We start from the raw sequence: 21403 nt of genomic DNA, 5'->3' as shown, positions 1-21403 counted from the left end.
ACGTTTCGGCGAAGGGGTAGACACTGGAGTCAGACCATAGTGCTGGTTTAGCTGCTGACTCACTGAGTGAACTTAGGCAGGCCCCTTTCGCCCGGGGGCCTCCGTTTCTTCGTCTATACGAAGGTGACACAAAGCCGGATTACGTGTTGCTCAGGTTCCGAGTTCTTCGCTGGAAGCTCCCCCTCCCCGGGCCGCCGGGCCCGGAGCGCTCAGGCCCGCTAGACTACAAGCCCCAGCATGCCTGGGGGCGGGGCGTCCTGACGGACAGATGGCTCCGCGAATTGGCGCCCGGCTCAGGGCCTCGCAGCGGCGCGTGCGCAGAGAGCGGCGGGCGGGTGGGCTGGCAGCGTCGGACGCGTCCGAGCCGCGGGCGGTCAGGTAGGGGGCGGGTGGGACGGTTGGGGACGACGGACCGCGGCCAGAGTCGCGGGCGGTGGCGGAGCAGTGGCGCGGGAGGCCGTGCTGGCGTGCAGCGTCCGGCCCATGCCCGAATGGCGGGGTCTGGGGGCCGGATCTGAGGGGCCGGACCGGGGTGGGGGTGGGGCCGTGAGGGGCGGGCTCGGGAGGGACTCGGTGGGGCCGAGCGGATCCCGCGGGGGGAGGGGAGCGAGGGGCTCCGAGGAGCTTTGCGGTTGCAGCGTCTCCACCGCGGGAGGTAGGAGGTAATGTGGGGGCCCCGAGGAGGGACGGGGTGCAGCATCTGGGAGATGGGAGGGAACCTGAAGGCCCTGGAGGGATCTGGGTGCAAAATTTCAGGAATATGAAGGGATTGGGAGGCCCCGGTGAGATTTGGGAGGATCTGGGGGCGCTAGGCATCTGGCAGGGAACAAGATCTGAAATCAGATGGAGCAAGATCTAGGGCGATCCTGATAGCTAATGAGAAAGGATTTTCCCCGAGTGGGAGCAGGGTACAGTTGAGGGGTAGGGGTGAGTTCGTCGGGGAATCGGTGGGAAGCAGGATCTGGTTAGCAGAAAGAAGGGACCTGGCTAAGGTTTGAAAGCAACACATCACATGGGGTGGGTAAAAGAGGAGGAGTAGGGTTTGAGGGTGACACAGTGGCTAATGGAATGAAGGAGATGGGGGCTCAGATTGAGACAGAGCAGAAATCTGACATGTGGGACTGGGGTGTTTAACTGGAACGCAGGGCTCAATGCTGCAGAAATTTGGAAACAGGGATTAAAGGATCTATGTCAGAGAGGTTTGGGGCACATGAACAAAGAATTGGTGAGGATTGCAATAGAGAGCGCAAGAGATTGGAATTCTGTATTGTAAGAGGGTTGGGAAAAGGGTTTGGAGAGGACTGAATGGTGAGGTGGAGATGTCCTAACTGAGCTAACTGTATTTTGAGTAGATTTGTGAGTTGATGCCTTGGGCTGCTAAAGGAATTTTCGTGAAGTCTCTGCATGGGAAGCAGAGGGAGTTCTGGGGACCCAAGGACCTCAAAGTAATGTCTGAAAATATAAATAAATAAATATATATAGTTTAGCAGAGTTCAAGGGTCCAGGAACAAATTGATAAGTCTTCCAAGATCCTGAAGGAGTGTGACAATCCCTGTGAGGAGCAGAATCTTCCTCACTTAATAACCAAAGATCTCTTATCGTGAGGCAGGCATGGTACTGCCACTAACTCCACTCTGCCCACACCCTGCCCACCTCCTGCTGAAAGTGCTTTGGGGAAGAGGAGAATGAGCATAGAGAGGATGAAGCAGAAACTATTCCTCTGCCTAAGCCCCTTTTTCTTGTATCCCGCCAGCTGTGACAGCAGGTAGTATGAGACCTCCAGAGGAATGAGAGGAACATTATCTCAAGTCAAAATTAATCCTATAGGTCCACTACAGCTTGAAGAGGCAGTGGCTCTGTGAATGAGGTGTTTGGGCTGGGAGAGAGACAAAAAAAAGGGAGCTCTTGTGTATTGTGCATTTAGTCCTGTGCCAGCCTCTAAAGCAGTAGTTCTTAAATAGGGGACCTTTGGCAATGTCTAGAGACATTTTTGGTTGTCGCATTTGGGGTGGGGAGTACTACTGGCCCCTAGTGGGTAGACACCAGGGATGCTGTTAAGCATCTTTCAATGCATGGGATAGCCCCCCGAATTATCTGGCCTAAAATGTCAGCAGTGCCAAAGTTGAGATACCTTGCCCTAAAGTCAGATATCCTGGGTTCGAATCCTGGCTCTATCTCTTCCTGACTTTGTGGTCTGGAATGAGTTACTTAACCAAGTGCCTTGGCTCTTCATCTGTAAAATGAGGTTATAATAATAGAACCTATGTCATAGGATTACTGTGAGGATTTAGTGAAGTAAATCAGGATGCCTAGTGTCTGGCACATAGTAAGTGCTCAAAATTTAGTAGTTTTTAGTTTTATATGTACTTTTGTGTTCAAATTTCATAACAGCCCTTCTAAGTAGGGTCTACTATATCTGGTTTTACACATGAGGAAACTAAGGCTTAGGAAGTAACTCATCTAAGTAAGGTTCCATAGCTAGGAATGGCAGAGTTAAGCTCATACTCAGATCCCTGTAACTGTATATTCCCTCTTTGCTTGTTTGTTCCTTGCTGGGGTCTGTTCAGTCTTATTTTCTCAGCCCATTCCCCTCTAATGAAGAGGAGGATTGTCCAATGAGTATCACTATCAGATTGAACTCTAAAGGCAGGGAGTGGGGTAAATCTCTGATTAGGTCAGGAGGAGCCCTGGACTTTGTGCTTGGTTTGCTCTTATACCAGGACCAGTGGGTAGATAAGGGGAGGAGCTTGAAGTTAGCAGGCAGGTTGAGGTGCAGGGGCCCATGGGGTGAAGTATGGAGGCCATTAGTTTGAAAAAACACTTCACAGCGGGGACTGAGGCAGAAAGCAGTCATGCTCTGAAGGAGATTAACTACTGTTCTGCATGATCTCTTTTGGGTTTCTTTTCCCTGGGACAGAATAGTAGAATTGGCTCTATCAGCTCTAAGACTAGCTACAACATTGCTGAAGCCAGTGCAGAAACAAAGCTAGATTGTATCTAAGGGCAAACAGACTTAGCTGAAATATCTATGCACATCCCCAAGGAAAATGTGATGGAAATTGAGTCAGCCTGGGAATCAGAGGCTTGAAGTCCAAACTCCTTACTCTGCTGCAAATTTATTATGTGACCTTGGACAAGCACTTGTCCTGTCAGCCTCAATCTATTAAAAATGCAATAAGCTACCATTTATTGAGTGCTTATTATGTGCATTATCTCAATCAAGCCTGCCAACAATCTAGGTGTTATTCCCTATTTTACAGATAAGAAAACCAATAGATTAAATGACTTATCCAAGGCTACATAGCAAGTGGCAAAGCAGGGATGCAAACCCAGTTTTGTCTGACTCCTATGATCTATTATGCTAGTTTTATTGGAAGGGCTTTTCCAACACTTAAGAGCCTCTATGCCTATGTCTGGAGAATGGTTGCAAGCCAAAAGTTTGCAAGGCCCTTGCAGTAGATCATTGTCCATGTATACTGATGTGCTGCCTTTGTGACACTCCCTCCATTATGTCTTTCTGACAGAACAATCAAATTTAAAAAATTACTCCTAGATGCCTTTACCAATCTCTCAGCCAGATTCTGCCTTGATCTAGGGAACTATAACACATCTTTTAAGTCAGTGTGGTTTGCTTTGAGACTTTGGTCAGGTTACTTTCTCTGCACATTGGTTTCCTGATTTTTAAGGAGGAATAACACATACTTCACATGGTTATTATGAAAATAAGACATACTGCCTAAAGGTGCCTGACAGTAAATAGTGGTTGCTTTATGAGAGGTAGCAATTAGGAGAGGAAGGCAATGCTGGAAGGGAATTGAGTGTTACTTTGCCAGATTTTGGTGATCCTAAGTGGGTTATGCACGTCTCCCCAAAATTCTCCCCTTTTGTTCCTTTCTCAGGATCTCTTTCCTGATCCTTTAATCAAAATCTCATAATTAAATGAACATATGTTATATGCAGAGAAAGGGACTGAAAGAGAGTTGAGTGGGTTGAGATGAGTTGGAGGTCCCCTGAGAAAAGGCTGTTGATTTTTCCGTTGGTGTGTGTTCTTTGAGTCATCATATTGGCAGCATAGGTACTACCCAAATGTTTGTGGAAGATGCAGGGGACACTTTCTAGGTCCTGCAGTTTTAAAGGAAGACAGACAACAGGCAAGCATTTTTTCCAGCATATCCTATTATTGATTTAACCTGCCCTTGACATAGTTTAGCTAATGTTTCCTTTTCCACAAACATACTTCCTTCTGGGTGGTTTCATGTGTCCCAGACTGGTACAACTTTGGGAGCATTCCTGTGTTTCCCTATAAGCCCCTGCTTCCTGAGTTTATCTTAGCTGCCTGCAGGTGCCTTAAATGCCCTGAGTAATCTAAACCTTATCAGAATCCTCTCCCACACACAGGACTGGGTGAACGTCAGGTAGTGACATCACTGACTTCTTAAAAATCAGTTCTGCTAGTGAGTGGTCTTTGGTGGCATGGAGATAGTTATGTACTTGATTTGCATTCTGTTAAAATGTATGAGGAATAATTACAGTTTAGAAAGCTGACATGAAAGGAAATGTGATAAACTTTGCAAAAAAAGAAAAAAAGAAAAACAGTCAAACCAGGGGAGTATGTCACTAGTAGGATGGACCTTTAAGTCTTGTGAAAGGAAATGTAGTATTTTACATGTTTTCCAGTTTTTAGGTGAAAGCTCTGTTCATGCATGTTTTTGCTCAAAATTGTATCTCCAGTGCCTTTCACAGGGCCGACTCATAGCAGATGCTCAGTAAAGATTTATTTCATGAATTGCCTTTTTTATTTTGTTTTGTTCATTTTTTGTTTTTTTCTACTGCCTTGGTTACTTATTTCAGGGACTGGGGAAAACCCAGTGGTGCCAGAAGAGGCCAGAACAGGCTAGAAATTAAGTATATAATTTTTCTGAGTGTTAAGGCAGCCAGAGCAGACACAGCGTAAGGGGTAGATTCACATCTGGGGCTGAGGAGATGTGCCAGTCTCATCATGGGATGTGCAATATTAATCATTAGATCAAAGGGGCGAGGGAAGTGGGTAAGCTGAAGTGAGATGAGGTGGGAGGGCAAGAATAAATGGTACAAAGTGTACAACAGGAAACACGTTCAAAGGATCACAGAGCCAAAATCATAAATAGCATTTGGGGATTCATTCTTGTTGGTCTCAGATTTTATAGCTGGCAGAAAAAGGGAGGTTACTTAAAGACTTGGGATCATAATATGATTTCTTTTACCTGTGTAATATTTCAGGGAAACTGAGGTCAATTTGACCTTCCATCTCAGTCACTCTCAGTATTAACAATAATGACCCAATGTGTCCTTCTGGAGGCTGTATCGGCCTATCTCTTAGCTCCATTTCAGGCTAGGATCCTTCAGAAAGCAGTGTTTTCAAGTCATGGAAATGGGGGAAGTGGCTCTGGCTTTCTCCAAGTCTGAGGCTATCCCTGTGTTTGATGCTTTAGTGATGAGGACTCATGTTTTCCTGAAAAAACATGGCAACTTCAGGGCAGGAACTTCCTGATTATCCTCAGAGAGCCTGGTGAAGCTGCAGTCAGCTGAAATAATTTGGGGTATGGATGTTGGCATAGTAAATTCATTTTTTCAAGCTGATGGCTTAGACACAGAGGCAGGAAGCTTTCTAATTGAAGAAGGTGGTATGATATTCCAGAAAACTGGGGAAAGAATTTGCTGGTATTTTTACAAGTTGGCAGACTTGTTTAATTAGCTGATCTGCAGTGCCAGCTCTGGGAAGAACACAGATGTCCTTGTACATTGTAAGGTAACATGCTCTGGACCCAGACACCAAATGTTGCCCTCAGTCTGTTGTCGCAGATGACAGAAGAGAGAACTGAAGCTATTGGTTAGAATTCAGAAAGGCTGCATGGATGGTTGAGGTTTCTATTAGTGTTTCTATACTATTTGCCCCTAGACCTGTGACGTTCAAGAATTCAGCATTCACAGTATCGTATTAATATATCCACATGAGACCTTATAGGCTCATGATATGCAGTAATTTGTTATTTTGTTGAGGCATGGATTTGAGTCATAATGGGTTGCAAGGCTGGTGTGTGGGAGTGGCCACTCAGCTAATAAATCCATCTAACCCACTCTGTAGCAGCAGAATCTCATAACTATGTTATTGTTCCTTCTTCCTTATGGAGAAAATTTATATGCTGTAAGGCAACATTTCCCAGAGCATGGTCTAGAGAACACTTGTTATTAATTGTTATCTGACAGTAAAAAAATAGCTTGAAGTAATGTTGGGTTAAACAGAGAAAAAATATCTGTACTGCATGGTGCGACCATGTTTGAGCTGCGTGACCTTGAGCCAGTTTTTCTGAGCTTTAGTTTCCTCGTCTATAAAATAGGATAATAAAAATATTACCTACTTCATAGTGTCATCATGAGGATTAAATGAGATTAAGCATATGAAGCATCTGTCATGGTGTCTAGCACATAGTAGGCACTAGATGCACACTGTTTCCCTTGCAGTAAAAAGGAGGTGGGATTTCAGGGAGGTAGGATTGAGTTCATATAGATCGTGCATGTCTGGCTGCTGAATATTTGTCAGATTGCATTTCAAAGCTAAATATGGTGGAAATTTGTTGTAATACATCTGTACATTGACTCCCCTTATTCTGTATGCCTGGAGGAAGACCTGATGTCCTGGGCAAAGCTTTCCTGAGCTAGCTGCATTGTCCTTAAAACCAAGCTAACTTGCCCTCCGCTTCCTCCCCCTCCCTGATGGTTGACCATCTGCAGATCACGAGACTGCACAAATGCAGCTCTAGAGTTTGCATTTAAGAAAGGCTGAATTTATCCAAGTGCCTCACCTTGCTAGACCTATTCATTCTAATTTTAGGTATAAACTGACAATGACATAAAACGGCAGAGCACTGAGATCTCCCTGGGTCTGTTTCATGAGCATATGTGTATCAAGAAGGGTAGGAGTATTCATAATATGTACTGGGTGAAGCAGAGGGTACTCTGAGCCAGAAATAAACTGTCTTGATAAGGCACTACTATTTTTTAAGTCATCTAGGCTTGAGCCTTTGGCTCTCTTAGCTCTTCGCCACTATCCCACCATAATCCACTCAGCTTTCAAATTTTACTAATTATACCTCTGGACTGTTGCTCCGATGCATCATCTTTCCATTTCTATCACCTGCTCCCTAGTTCAGACTCCCCATTACCTCTCTCAGGCTGTTTTGCTGTAGCTTCCAAACTAGTTTCTCTGACTTGTTTCCCCAGTCCATTCCAGCTTCGATCTATCAGTTCCCTGCTCCAAAACATTCATTGCTGCACCATGCCCTTGAAAATGAAGCACAAAAGTTTCATTTTGGCTCTGAAGATCTTTTCTAATCATTCTCCAATTTACTTTTCCAAACCTGTTATTGTGTTCTCCCTATATTCTCCCACATTTTTAATATAAGGATAAGAAAAAAGAGAACTAAAATTCATTTAAGACTTTTTTGATGCAGAGCTGATTGTTAGAGTTCTATAAAATATATGTATTATCTCATGTAATTCTTACAATAAGCTTGCAAATACAGTATTATTTCCACTTTACAGATGAGGAAAATAAAACACAGAGAGGCTACGTGTCCTCCGTTTTCTTTCCAATACACAAAACTTTGTGTCCTTTCCCTTGCTTTCTAACGTTTGCTACGGCTGTGCCTTTGCCTGGTACTCCTTTCCTCCGTCTCCACATATCTATGCATTTTTCCAGGCCAGTATCAAAGGGCCCTCTGAAAATGGTTTTCTTTTAAATTGGAATGACTCCATCTTGACCTCCATCAAACTTAGTTTATGTTTCATTTATGATACTACTTTCTGCCTTGATTATTATTTTCTACACGTCTTGTCTCCTTTCCCAAAGTTTGAGAATCTGAAGGGCAGGATCTGTATCCTGAAAACCTCCTGCTATGTGGTAGAGTACATGATACCTAGACTTAGATGGGTGAGTAGGTAGGAGGATAGTTGAATGGAAAATACTTATTTTCCGATCTAATGTTTTGCAGATCACCTAAAGCTAATCATTGTAATTCCCTGTTTCTCTAAATGATTGCTAGCCCCCCAAACATGACACAGTAAACTCTATGGCATCATAAAAAAGTCTCCATGCTTTTGCTCACCCAATTTTCTTTGCTTAAAATATCTTTATCCCTCATTGCCTCATTTCTTTCAAGACATATCTTAGGAGTAACACTGCATCTGGGAAGCCTTCCCCAATTTGTCTAGGTAGAATCCCGCACAATGCAGAACATCATGTGGATCTCCATGTTATACTTTTTCCTTTTACTGGAGGTAATTTTTCTGTGCTTTTCTCCTAGTATAAATTATGAGTTGGAAACTTCACAAAAGATGAAAGTAATCATCAGCATTTATTACAAGTATACTACTTGCCAGGTACTATTCTAAGTACATCTTATTTATCCTGTTATTTAACCCTTACAATAACCATGTAAGATAGACACCATTATTATTTCTGTTTTACAGATGAGTGATGAGGAAGCAGCTTTAGGAAGTTTGAGTTACTTCCTTAAGGTCACGCAACTAAGTAAGTGTCTCAAACTCTAGAACCTGAATTATCCTCTATGCAGTGCTTTGTCTGTTTCATTTCCCTGTGTGTCACCATCAGCTGGCACATGGTAACCTCAATAAAATAGTTGTTAAATAAATGAATGACTGAATGAATGATCATAGCTATTCTCTAAATGTTTTTTAAGTGAATTAATTTATATAGGCTGTGGAAAATGAATAATTTTTTTTTTTCTCTTTAGCAGGAGTTTGACCCTCTGGGGCATGAATACTGAGCTGTTCAGTTCTGGGTTGTGCTAATAGGACCCTTCAAAGGAAGAGCAATGGCTGCAGCCACAGCTTCTCACCTGAACCTAGATGCCCTCCGGGAAGTGCTGGAATGTCCCATCTGCATGGAGTCCTTCACAGAAGAGCAGCTGCGGCCCAAGCTCCTGCACTGTGGCCATACCATCTGCCGCCAGTGCCTGGAGAAGCTATTGGCCAGCAGCATCAATGGCGTCCGCTGTCCCTTTTGTAGCAAGATCACTCGCATAACCAGCCTGACCCAGCTGACAGACAACCTGACAGTTCTGAAGATCATTGACACGGCTGGGCTCAGTGAGGCTGTGGGGCTGCTCATGTGCCGGTCCTGTGGGCGACGTCTGCCCCGGCAGTTCTGCCGGAGCTGTGGCTTGGTGTTGTGTGAGCCTTGCCGGGAGGCGGAGCACCAGCCCCCTGGCCACTGTACACTCCCTGTCAAAGAAGCAGCTGAGGAGCGGCGTCGGGACTTCGGAGAGAAGTTGACCCGTCTGCGGGAGCTGATAGGGGAGCTGCAGCGGCGGAAGGTAGCCTTGGAAGGTGTCTCTAAGGACCTTCAGGCAAGGTATAAAGCAGTTCTCCAGGAGTATGGGCAGGAGGAGCGCAGGATCCAGGACGAGCTGGCCCGCTCTCGGAAGTTCTTCACAGGCTCCTTGGCTGAAGCTGAGAAGTGCAACAGTCAAGTGATAGAGGAGCAGAGTTACCTGCTGAACATTGCAGAGGTGCAGGCTGTGTCTCGCTGTGACTACTTCCTGGCCAAGATCAAGCAGGCAGACGTGGCACTACTGGAGGAGACAGCTGATGAGGAGGAGCCAGAGCTCACTGCTAGCTTGCCCCGGGAGCTCACCCTGCAAGATGTGGAGCTCCTTAAGGTAGGTCACGTTGGCCCCCTCCAAATTGGGCAGGCTGTTAAGAAGCCCCGAACAGTTAACATGGAAGATTCCTGGGCCATGGAGGCTGCAGCCTCTGCTGCGTCGACCTCTGTAACATTTAGAGAGATGGACATGAGCCCCGAGGAAGTGGTTGCCAGCCCTAGGGCCTCACCCGCTAAACAGCGGGGTCCCGAGGCAGCCCCTAATATCCAGCAGTGCCTCTTTCTCAAGAAGATGGGGGCCAAAGGCAGCACTCCAGGCATGTTCAATCTTCCGGTCAGTCTCTACGTGACCAGCCAAGGCGAGGTGCTGGTTGCTGACCGTGGCAACTACCGTATACAAGTCTTCACCCGCAAAGGCTTTTTGAAGGAGATCCGCCGCAGCCCCAGCGGCATTGACAGCTTTGTGCTAAGCTTCCTTGGGGCTGATTTGCCCAATCTCACTCCTCTCTCAGTGGCCATGAACTGCCATGGGCTGATTGGTGTGACTGACAGCTACGATAACTCCCTCAAGGTATATACCTTGGATGGCCACTGCGTGGCCTGTCATAGGAGCCAGCTGAGCAAACCATGGGGCATCACAGCCCTGCCATCTGGCCAGTTTGTAGTAACTGATGTGGAAGGTGGAAAGCTTTGGTGTTTCACTGTTGACCGAGGAGCAGGGGTGGTCAAATACAGCTGCCTCTGCAGTGCTGTGCGGCCCAAGTTTGTCACCTGTGATGCTGAGGGCACTGTCTACTTCACCCAAGGCTTGGGCCTCAATCTGGAGAATCGGCAGAATGAGCACCACCTAGAGGGTGGCTTTTCCATTGGCTCTGTGGGCCCCGATGGGCAGCTGGGTCGCCAGATTAGCCACTTCTTCTCGGAGAACGAGGATTTCCGTTGCATTGCTGGCATGTGTGTGGATGCTCGTGGTGATCTCATTGTGGCTGATAGCAGTCGCAAGGAAATTCTCCATTTTCCTAAGGGTGGGGGCTACAGTGTCCTTATTCGAGAGGGGCTCACCTGTCCAGTGGGCATTGCCCTTACTCCTAAGGGTCAGCTGCTGGTCTTGGACTGTTGGGATCATTGCATCAAGATCTACACCTACCATCTGAGAAGATACTCCACCCCTTAGGGGATGAGAAATGCCGGTTCCTTCTGCTCCCCAGCCAGCTTCCCTTCCCTTAGTCCTTGGTTGTTGGTGGTACTATAGAATAGATTTGGCCTATGTCCTAATTCCAGCTGGGTAGTCCTAGAATTTTAGAAACTCAGTCTTTTAGTGATTTTTATATGTTATTTCTCCCACCCTACCTCCCATCTAAATTTAGAGCTTTAACAGATGTACTGCCCAAGTAGGACATATGATAGTGTTAGCTGAAGTTTGACTAGACATTAGGCACTTCCCAGGCTTCAGTAGAGAGAGCCAGTGTAGCCTTTTGCCTTGTATTTGAAATTTGTCCCTTTATTAAATCCTTGGTGATTTCTCCCTTTTGGCTTTGATGTCCTTGGTCCATTGTTTCCTTCCTATTATTATGTGCTTCATTTGTGATACTTTCTCTTCAACTCTGGTTGCATTCAGTGTGCATGCTCCAGCAGGATCTGCTCTACCTTTCAGTGACATTTCCGACTCATGTTCCTGTAGCATGATGTCTCAGGTCTGGTCAACTGTACCAGTGTGAAAGCTCATTCATCTAGTGCCACCAAAGGGAATATACAGTCCTTTTAGGATGCAGTACCTCTCGGCTGGAGGATCTGTGCCATCTCGGATTGGTCTCCCATTGCAGATATTACAGAGAATGTATTGACCCTAGTTGGTTGATGTTGAAGACTTCAACCTGGAAATTGCTTGCATTTTAAAGAGGCATATGTGGATTGGCATTATGCCAAGGCATAGGAAGATGGGAATAAGCAAACATAAATGCTAATATAGCCAGCAAACTGGATAGCCTCTAGGGCTCATCATTTTTCACACTACCTCTCTTCACTGGCCTGTACTAAGAGTTGTCTGAGGAATTGTACAACATAGGCCAGGGCCAACAAAGTGGGGAGGTGGACACGTCTCATTTTCATTACTAAAACAGACGACAAAACTGTCGGGTCGTTACTCTGTATTTTCCTCAAGTGAGTGCATATTGTTTGGTTTTGGGACTTCCATTCCTCTATCAAGCATTAAATAATTGATAACTGTTTCTTCATCACTGGTGTTCATGTCTTTTAATTAAACAGGAGATTTGGGAGATGAGGAGAAGGATGATGTGCACCACATTTTACGTCCTGATCTGACACTGCATTCTTTGAGAGCACACTTATCCGTCCAGGTGAAAGTTCAGCCAAAAGCACCATTATGTAAAGACAGTCCAGATCCTACTCTCACATACATGTGTATAGAATCATCCCCCAAGGTTTAGAGTCACCAACACCCTGTTCTAAACTGAGCCTCTGCTGTTTGTTTTATCTTTCTAATTACAATTCAAAAAAGGAAGATAGTCTGTGCTTTCAAGAAGATCAGAAGTGGGTGAGAGACTCTGTGACGAGGTTTTTACTTTGGTGTTTACTAAGCAACATATCTTGCTCTTTGGGTGCAGGGGTGATGGCAAGCCAAAGAGCTATTCCCTTGCTTTCATGGAAACACAATGTGCTAAGCCGAGCTACTCAAAATTGTTTTCATAGTACCAGTGTTGTTTTTTGGGGGCTTCTGTGGTGATAGCTGCCAAAGGATAGGTAAAGAGGTAATTAAAGTGATGTTGAACTTGTTTGTCTTGTGCTTTTCACCTGGAGAAAGCACCATGTTCTGATTATGAAATTGCATCCGATTTTCAAAGATTATGTAATTGAGAGGAAATTGATCCAATTAAAAGTGCATCACAAATGACTCCACTAGTTATTAGAGCCACTTTATCTGTAGTGGCACCTGGCAGCGGGAGATCTGTCTTTGCTGTCAGTGGGGGACTTGCTGAGGCAATAACAGCAGCCCATTCCTTTGGCACGTGGTTTGTAGCAGAAAAATGAATATTATATTGTGGGCTGGCTTGAGGTAAGCGAGGCCAGGAGTCCTCTAGCTGCCCATGCTTTTGGAAGGAAGTGATTGGCATTCAGCAATACGATCCATCCCCATCTCTAAACTGTCACTCATGCCTCGGCCCCCAAGTAAAGCGGGTATCTGCTTGCTCAGAACGGAAGTGTGATGTGAATGTTTTTGTTTCTTTTTTCCCTTTAATGTGAATATTTTAAGTTGTGCTTAATATGTCAATTTTTAATTATCTGCTATGTTGACTAAATTGCAGACTATGGCCCCAAGAAACTAATTTGTTCCATTACAGCAGTTTTTGTTTTGTTTTGTTTTTTAAAGTACCCTTATCCAAATAAAGTCTTATCATTCAAGTCTATTGTGTAAAATAGATCAAAGAGCAGCTGCTGTGGTTGAAGCAGGTTTGTGTAGGCTATTTTCTCCCCTCACCTCACCTCCTGTGCTACCACTGGAAACTTGTGAATCTACAGGATACTTTTGGAAAACCAGTAACTACAGCATTGCTAATCTTCCGAGTCCATCTTATTAGCTAGGGGCTCTTGGTCATGTCCCTTAACTCTTCTTCATGACAATGACAAAAATGATCCCTGCCTCCAGGAAGGGTGTGCGCTAACAGATGTGAAAATATTTGGTTTCATTCCTGGAACACTCAATAAATGACAGCTGTTACTAACATCTTCTATTGAGTTTCTCAAAAGCATGCCTGGGTGGTGTGAAGTGAGCCAACCACCCCAAACAATATCTTCCTTTTTGCCTACCTTCTTGCTTTACAGGTTTCTATTTGGCAACCAAAAGCTTTCTGAGGCATTTCTTCCCCCTAGCCACAAGTCTCCAATATATCTGTTTACCTGTTCTTTCTACTCTCTCTCTCTCTACCTATTTCATGTTTCTATTGTTATATAAATCACTGGGTTGAAATTATTTGTCCATACATCTGAGCTTTACCGGGAGCTAACTAATCTCTAACTACTAGCATAGAACATGGTGCCTAGTATAGAGTATAGTTGTCTCAGTTATTGACCTGACTTAATGGGACTGCAGTAACCTGAGTCTTTCTTCAGCCCCCTTATGTTAGATAAAAAGGGATATTCAGACAAGCTGTTTTATAAGGTGTATAAAAAACTAGTGGTAAACAATTGAGGCTAAGCTCCTCCTTCCTATATCAGTCTGAGTAATTATATAGAATTTAAGGTTTTAGAGCAGTGATTCATATGATGTTTATTGAGCACCTACCGTGGGCCAGGCACTCTGCCAGGTGTTTAGAAAAGAAAAACTTACAATAAATGATAGTGATGTGTCTACTTCCTCTTAAATTATTCCACAGCCTTTGCTGTCTGAAATATTTGAAATCTAGTGTTCTAGCAACCTGAACTTCCTCAAAGGCCAGGTATAGGCAATGTCTGAGTTACTGTGAAAATAATCCCAGTGTACACTCCAGTCTGAGCTAGTGTGCAGAGGGGTAGGCACTCCATTATTCTAATCAGTAGGAAAAATTTGGCTTGACTTTTACAGTGTTCCTCTGGGTAAGGCAAGCAATGCTTAAGTGGTTGCACTTTTAATCTAGTACTAATTAATGGCCTCTTAAAAGTGAAGTGTTACCCTGCTCCCTAGGAGGGAAATGGAAGACAGAACCTAATATGAGGCTCAGGTCTCCACTCTGCACCTGACTAGGATGCTGATTTGCACTCAGGATGTGCAACCCCCCCCCCAAGGCATCTCAAAACAAATTACAGATATGAAACAACAGATGCCTGCATGAATTTTACAAGCAGGGCAGTGGTGAAGCAGAAGGCTGTTTAGCAAAATACACTTAGACTCCAGACCTATGGCTTTATCTTGTCAATACCATTAATATTCATGGGACCCTGTATAAGTCTGAAGTTAGGGAGGCAGCTCCGGGACTGGCAGCGTATTCTGATGGGAATATCGCTGGACTTGGAGTCAGGCCTGTGTCTGAATCACAGCTCTGCATTTCAACTAGCTGTGTGGCCTCGGGTGATCACCATACCTCTGAACAGTAGTTTCCCTATCTATAAAATAAAGATGTTGTACCAGGTCACCCAAATCCTTCTAGCTCTGATTTAAATTAACTTGCTAACCAACTGGAATTGTGGTTGAGTTTTCCCCCAATGTGTTTGCATAACCTTTGTTATAATTTTATTGTGTTTGCATTGGAACAGTAGGGAAAAAAAAAACATACTTGGGAATCAGTCCTGCCTTGGTCCAACTGCTTCTCTACCCCAACTGTTGTGACTTTGAGTCACTTATTAGCTATTGTCACCCTGCTGAGCTATAGTTGCCTCATCTGGTAAAAGAAAATGACAGTTTATATTTTAAAGGGATGTTGTGAGCATGAAATGATATTAATGGAATAGTATATATAAAAGTACCTAATTCAGAAAATGTGACTTCCATTGTAGGGGGCAGAGGCTTCCTTCCCTTCATGGTGAGCTGATATAGATTCTTCAAGTAAAAGCTGGGGGAGATTTCAGACCCATATTGGTGATGCAACACATGTTCAGCACTTCTTGGCCTCTTAATTAAAAAGCCTAATGGAGGAAGAGTCGGATTGCTGGAGGAACAGAGGCAAAACTCATTCACAGCACTGAATCCCGCTAGGAAGCTGCAAAGGAAACCTAAAGTCTAATTATTTGATTAAAGTAATTAAGATGCCATCTTGACTCTTTGAGAGGTAAATGGAGTCAAGATTTAAAATCGATTTTATATGTATACACATGCTAATATACAGTATATCTAAATATATATGTATGTATATATGTAGAGAGAGAGAAAAAAATTAACAAAAACAACTCAGAAACATGCATATTTAGCTATTCCTGTTCATAGCTAGCTTAAAAGGATTTTTCCTCCAGGTCAGCATTCGTTAACTCAAATAATTATAAAAATAAAAGTAAGCCCAAAATCTCATTGTTAGGTGGTTAAAGCTTGGGTTTTATAAGCAGGGAGGCCTGAGTTCAGTCCTGCCTCCCCAACTTATTAGCTCTATGACCATTAAGTCATTTAGCCTCTCAGACCCAGTTTCCTCATTAGTAATATAATGATTCTGTTTCACATTTCACTGCACTATTGTGAAGAGCTGATGGATGAAAAACCCTTAGCAGAACAGGGCATTTTTGAAATTATAGTAAACTCAATATATCTGAAAGTTACCTTCATTTTTGTGATACAAGGATGATGTGACATTGGTGAGGAAAAAGTCTATTCCCCTATCCCGAAGGAAAATTAATAACTCACTAAAATCTTGACTGAAAACAAGAAGAGTCTGTGAGTGTGTATAAGTTAAACGCATGCATTTCCTACACAGATAAGAAACCAGGATTTTCTTTTGGTGATTTAGTCAGTTTACTCGCTTGTAACTATAATGACATCGCATATTATCACAGAATATTAAGATATCAGATTCCATTTATTCACTCACTCATTAAACATATATAAGCCATCTACTGTTTATTCTTACTAGCAATACTTAAGTGAGTAATGAACGTAAAGATGAATCAATTAAGAATCTTGCAGCCAGGTAGCTGTAGTCTGGCTGCAGAGATAAGGTATGTAAACAAATAACACAAACTACTGAAGAATAAGATAAATGGTACAAGATAGAAATGGAGTGACGAGTGTCACTAGTGGGGAGGATCTGGTTGCTGAAGGGCCTGGAAAGTAGAGGCAACATCATGAACAAAAGTACAACATTAGAGTGAAGAGTGAGAAGTTGGTGCCAGCAGGAAGTTAAAACCACTCCAAAGTGAAGGGGCATTAAAGAAATTCAAAGGTCTAAAGTGGTCCATTTGTCCACGGCCCTTCCTATGAGTAATAATTCAAGTGGTTCTCTTTTTCCTGCCTAGGCCATATCCCTTACTTGTAACAGTAACCATGGCTCAGTGAGGCCTCGCTGTTAATGGAGGTGGGAGGGTGTGGATCAGAATCTCCTTGGAGTCCTAGGCTGGGGCAAGGTAGAGGGCAAAGGTGTAGTTTGAAAATGCAAACCCCTTCTCAAGATTCTAATATATCTTTTTATTGAAATCACTGATTGGTGTTGTCTCAGAACTAAATTTTCTGTCTTTTAAAAATCCTGAAATAATATTAAATTGTTCCCTGGCTCAAAAGCTTAAACCAAATGAGTCTTGTAATCTTGATGTAACATTGTAATAGAGTCTAACTCATTTTTTTGATATTTGACTGCTGACAGTTTTCAAAACCCAGTTTTCTTCTGCCCCATATCTGGACACGCCAGTAGGAAAACTCAAGTGTTTCCCCCTTTGGTGCCAGAGGGAAGTTCAGACTACTAAGCTCTAGCCCATGCATGGAAACCCTCTCTCCAGCCCTACCTCCAAGCCATTATAAAAGCCAAGCTGGTCTCCTTTCCCTGTTCAAGGCATTTCTGGACCTCCTTAAGAACCCACACTGCTCTCCCCAGAAAGCCTCCTTATCTGAATAATAAACATTTTTCATACCTACTTGGTATGAAAGTGTAGTATCACCAGTCTCAACATCTGAACTAAGTTTTGGGTGAGGGGATTCTACCTCTCTCTTCTGTGGGATGAATAAAACACTTGATGCAACAAGCAGAGGGCCTAAGAGATCACCACCACCACTGCAGGGCTCTCCTCTTCCGCTTTGGTTTGCGAACTGGCTAGTGTGTTTTTTGAGTCACTGTCGGCTGGCAATCTTGTGCCTTGTGCTGAGCCCCACCAAGCCTCCACTACAGACTTACTCAGCTAAGTTGGAAGTTTTTTTTTTTTTTTTTGAGACAGAGTCTCACTCTTGCCCAGGCTACAGTGCCGTGGCGTCAGCTTGGCTCACAGCAACCTCAAACTCTTTGGCTCAAGTGATCCTCCTGCCTCAGCCTCCCTAGTAGCTGGGACTACAGGCATGTGCCACCATGCCCGGCTAATTTTTTTCTATATATTTTTAGTTGTCCAGCTAATTCCTTTCTATTTTCAGTAGAGACAGGGGTGTCACTCTTGCTCAGGCTGGTCTCGAACTCCTGACCTCGAGCAATCCTCCCGCCCTGGCCTCCCAGAGTGCTAGGATTACAGGCGTGAGCCACCGCGCCAGGTCTGGAAGTTTTGATAATTGGCATTTTAAGGGTAGGAGCAAAGTGACCCTGGGTCATGTGTCTCGGTCCAGTTCTCTGCCTCAGATTGAATTGTGTCTGAATTCCAGCATAAGCTATGACTGTCACTAGGCTTGGGAATGATTCTTACCCTGTGACTTTTGGTTGTTTGTCTCAACTAGGTGTTAACCCCATTCTGTGGGGTGCTCAAAGGAAATACTGACACCCAGTGCAATATGCAGGCCAGTCACTCGCGTGTAGGACAGACCATGTGGAATGCTATGGTCTGCACTCCCCAAAGCAGATAGTTCACTAGGACTTTACAAAATGCCTTTGTTGCTGCTACTTCCTATGCTATTGTGGTCAAAAAAAAAAAAAAAAATGGTGACCCTCAGGATTACAGGGAAAAGCATCCATGGCACACTCATGGCATAGCCAAAGGGTTAATTCAAACGTGACTTAAGCACAGGATCCTTAAACCCTATAAAGCAACTATTGACATGGGAGAGACCCTAATCCTGATGATATGAATCTACGACTCTCTGAAGGAAGAAATTTATAAACATGAGCAAGAGAGGACTTCCCCCTCTCCCTGCTTGCAAACCACCATCAAACCATATACAATAACCACACACACACACACACACACACACAACCACTTGGATACAGGCGGAGGAAACAAAAAACTGGAACAAAGGTCCACAGTTTGACCCAATTAGAAATCCAAAATTTACTAAAATAATTTATACAACAATAGCAAAACCAGGTAAAAAGTTGCTAATTGGCTTCTGTACCTCTGCAACCTGGGTTCTGAATTAACTCTTAACATCTACTGAAATGTACCAGTTATCAAACCTTCATGGCCTTAATCAATACTGGGGTTCAAACTCAGTTATATTGGAATTCCCCTAAATTTAAGCAAGGTACCCCAATAATCTTAGCAGAGTTACTGAGGACATTTTAAGACATGTAAGAAAGACAAATAGGTATGCCTCATCTTAACCATCAGAGCTCTTGCCTAAATTCCCCATAGCCATAGTACCCATTACCCTAAAATACCCCATAGTGGACATAGATGCTGTAACCCAATGGGTGATTAAAACTGAATTAAGTCTTTGGCAGTTACAAATCAGCTTGCTAAAATGGATGGCATGGGCCTTCCCCTTTCCCATTAGTTAAAATAGTTAATATGGCCCAGTTTAAATTAAAACAGGACCTTTGAGGTTTGAAACCCATACACCAGACCTATTTAAAGAAGAGTGATTATCCCCACTGCTTCACCATGTAATGGCCCAATTTAGCCTGTTCAGAAACCTAGAAAGAATGAATGGCACTTCACAGTAGATTACTGCCATTTTAATGCTGAAGTTCTACCCATTAAGGATCCAATATCAAATATTATTAAAATCACTAACTTTACCCAATCAGCTGGTAAATACTGTTCAGTCATGGAGTTGGCTAGTATGTTCAGTGCCTATTTTAACACCCTCAGCCACAGTTTTCCTTCACCTTCAAAGGAACACAATACCCTTTAACTCAGCTACCCATGGGGTACCTCAATAGCCGTGACTTCACACTGTCATTCAGACAAGATCTTAACCACATCCAACTTTTTCCAGAGCACAGAAATGACATCGCACTGATCACATCACCCTCCATGTGGATTCATTCACCATACTTATTGAGGACCCACAAACTTACAAGAGCTCACAAAAAAAGGAAGGACCATTACCCCACACTCTGTACCAGGTCCTTCCGCCTTGGATAAATTCCTGAAAGCTATCGAGCTGAGGCACATTCCACCCCCGACACCTGCAAGAAACAGCATCTACAACGTTAAAACAAGTCCAATGTGCTTTAGTCCTTTGGGGGTTCTGGAGACAATATATTCATCATTTACAAATTTTGCTTAAGCCCATTTATGCTGTTACAAATCGGCCCACCTTGATTAGGATCCTGTGCAACAAAAAACTCTAGAATTAGAGTACAGCACACACTCAGATTAATGCCTTCCAGAAAGTCCTGCACTTAAAGGCTTTAGCAAACCTCTTCTCGTGCCTCCCGAAGTCTCTGGACCACACCTGATGGCCACAAGTTGCCCACAGACATCTGGTACAAGAAATTGCCCCTGCAGCCCCACACCGTCAGAACACAGTTGCTGGCTGCATACCACATACTGGGCTCTGAGCCTGTGATTCCACACCCAGCTGTCTATCATACCTTGGGTCATGGAAGCAGCACCCTGAAAGTTCAGCATAGCCACTGAGACCTTCTTTCTATAGAGACAAACCCGGCATAACCCATCTGTAGGAGAAGGTGCCCACCCCATCCTCAGTTCCTTGGCAGATGCTACGGTGTAGTTAAAGTCACCCCCTTTTTCAGACCCCTTAGACATCTGGGGAGCCTTTGGAATCAACCGAGTTAACAGCAAAGGCAGTTTATATACTTTATAGATGGTATCACCTCCATCATTTGTGATAGAGCTTGCCAGAAAGCTCCTGATTTTTAGCCCTTAACTGGGACGTCCCTGGTAATGGGACAGGACCCCAAGAGTCAGCACAACTGGCCAAACTTCATGCGGTCCTTTTAGCACTGAATGCCCTGGCCAAAAATTAGCCCATTTGTACAGTTCTACAGACTCCTGGACCATTGCCAGTGATCTGCTCATCTGCTCCAGCCAATGGCACCTGAAACAGTTCCCCAGCCAAGGTTGCCTCTTTGAGGTAAAGAACTCAGAATCTCTTGCCTCGTAGATATTCAAAACACAAATCAAGTCAGCTCTACACATACTAAATCCATAATAAAAGGCCTCACTGAGACATTCCTTATCCCCTTCAGTGTCCCAAACATTAGTGATTGTGACCAAAGCACTCATTTCACTTCCCAAAATACACAATGTTGGACTCCTGTACAAGGCATTTAATGGAACTTTCACCTCTCTCACCAGCCTCAAGCTGCAGGCTGCATAGAAAGCTACAATGGCTTACTTAAACAAGTTCAAGTTCAATTAAATGAAACATGGTACATTTCAGTCATCAGTCATCATGGGTGAATTATAATAAAAATTCTGACTCCATTCTTGATATTTGTCTGCTGACAGCTTTCAAGCCCCGCTACATACTCCCTCTTCTCCTTCAGCCTCACAAATGCACAAGCTAGTAAGAAAGCCTGGGTACTCCTACCTTTGGTGCCAGAGGGAAGGAAGGTCAAGCCATGCAAGCCCCAAATAGTACTTGGGAACTGACACAACCTAATCCTATGCTCCCCCACCCAATCCAGCTTTCTGTCCCTGCTCTCTCAAGCCATTTTTGTGCCTGTTTGGGAGCCCTCTTTGCTCTCCCTAGAAACCTTCACTGTATGAGTAATACATCTTTTTATATCCTCTTGGGATGTGTGTGACATTATCACTCTCAATATCTGAACCAAATATTGGGTGGGGGTCCATCCTGCTACTTCAGAGTGACAACAAATGTTTAGAGTTAAATACTGAAAACAACTTCATATTATTATTAGTGAGAATTTCATAAGTTTAATTTCTGAGCAGCCACATGAATAAAACCACAAGCTTTGTGAAATGACATTTAATATTTAAACTTAAAAA

The 21403-nt window shown here is 43.8% G+C and overlaps 2 protein-coding genes across 4 annotated transcripts in view; one reads left to right on the top strand and one right to left on the bottom strand.

Moving 5' to 3' along the window:
- The window catches only part of ASTN2 (astrotactin 2), an 808895-nt gene that overhangs the window by 180738 nt on the left and 606754 nt on the right, over positions 1-21403 (bottom strand). The gene's annotated exons all lie outside the window — the stretch shown is intronic.
- Positions 353-11895, top strand: TRIM32 (tripartite motif containing 32). Of its 3 annotated transcripts, XM_045563085.1 has the most exons (4): positions 353-378; positions 8343-8418; positions 8509-8569; positions 8793-11895. In XM_045563085.1, the coding sequence occupies exon 4, from the start codon at positions 8874-8876 to the stop codon at positions 10833-10835; it is 1962 nt and encodes a 653-aa protein (XP_045419041.1). In that variant the 5' UTR covers positions 353-378; positions 8343-8418; positions 8509-8569; positions 8793-8873; the 3' UTR covers positions 10836-11895. The 3 variants fall into 3 exon arrangements, with proteins under 3 accessions (XP_045419041.1, XP_045419042.1, XP_045419040.1); XM_045563086.1 differs by lacking the exon at positions 353-378 and having other exon boundaries at positions 6383-8418; positions 8796-11895; XM_045563084.1 differs by lacking the exon at positions 353-378 and having other exon boundaries at positions 6383-8418.

Source organism: Lemur catta, chromosome 10, assembly GCF_020740605.2.
Source record: "Lemur catta isolate mLemCat1 chromosome 10, mLemCat1.pri, whole genome shotgun sequence".
Classification (NCBI taxonomy): Eukaryota; Metazoa; Chordata; class Mammalia; order Primates; family Lemuridae; genus Lemur; species Lemur catta.
The sequence above is the reverse complement of the archived record's forward strand: the minus strand, read 5'-3'. Positions and strand labels throughout refer to the sequence as shown.

Coding starts and splice junctions, on each gene's coding strand:
- TRIM32 (XM_045563085.1), top strand. CDS start 8,874: ATGGCTGCAGCCACAGCTTCTCACCTGAACCTAGATGCCCTCCGGGAA.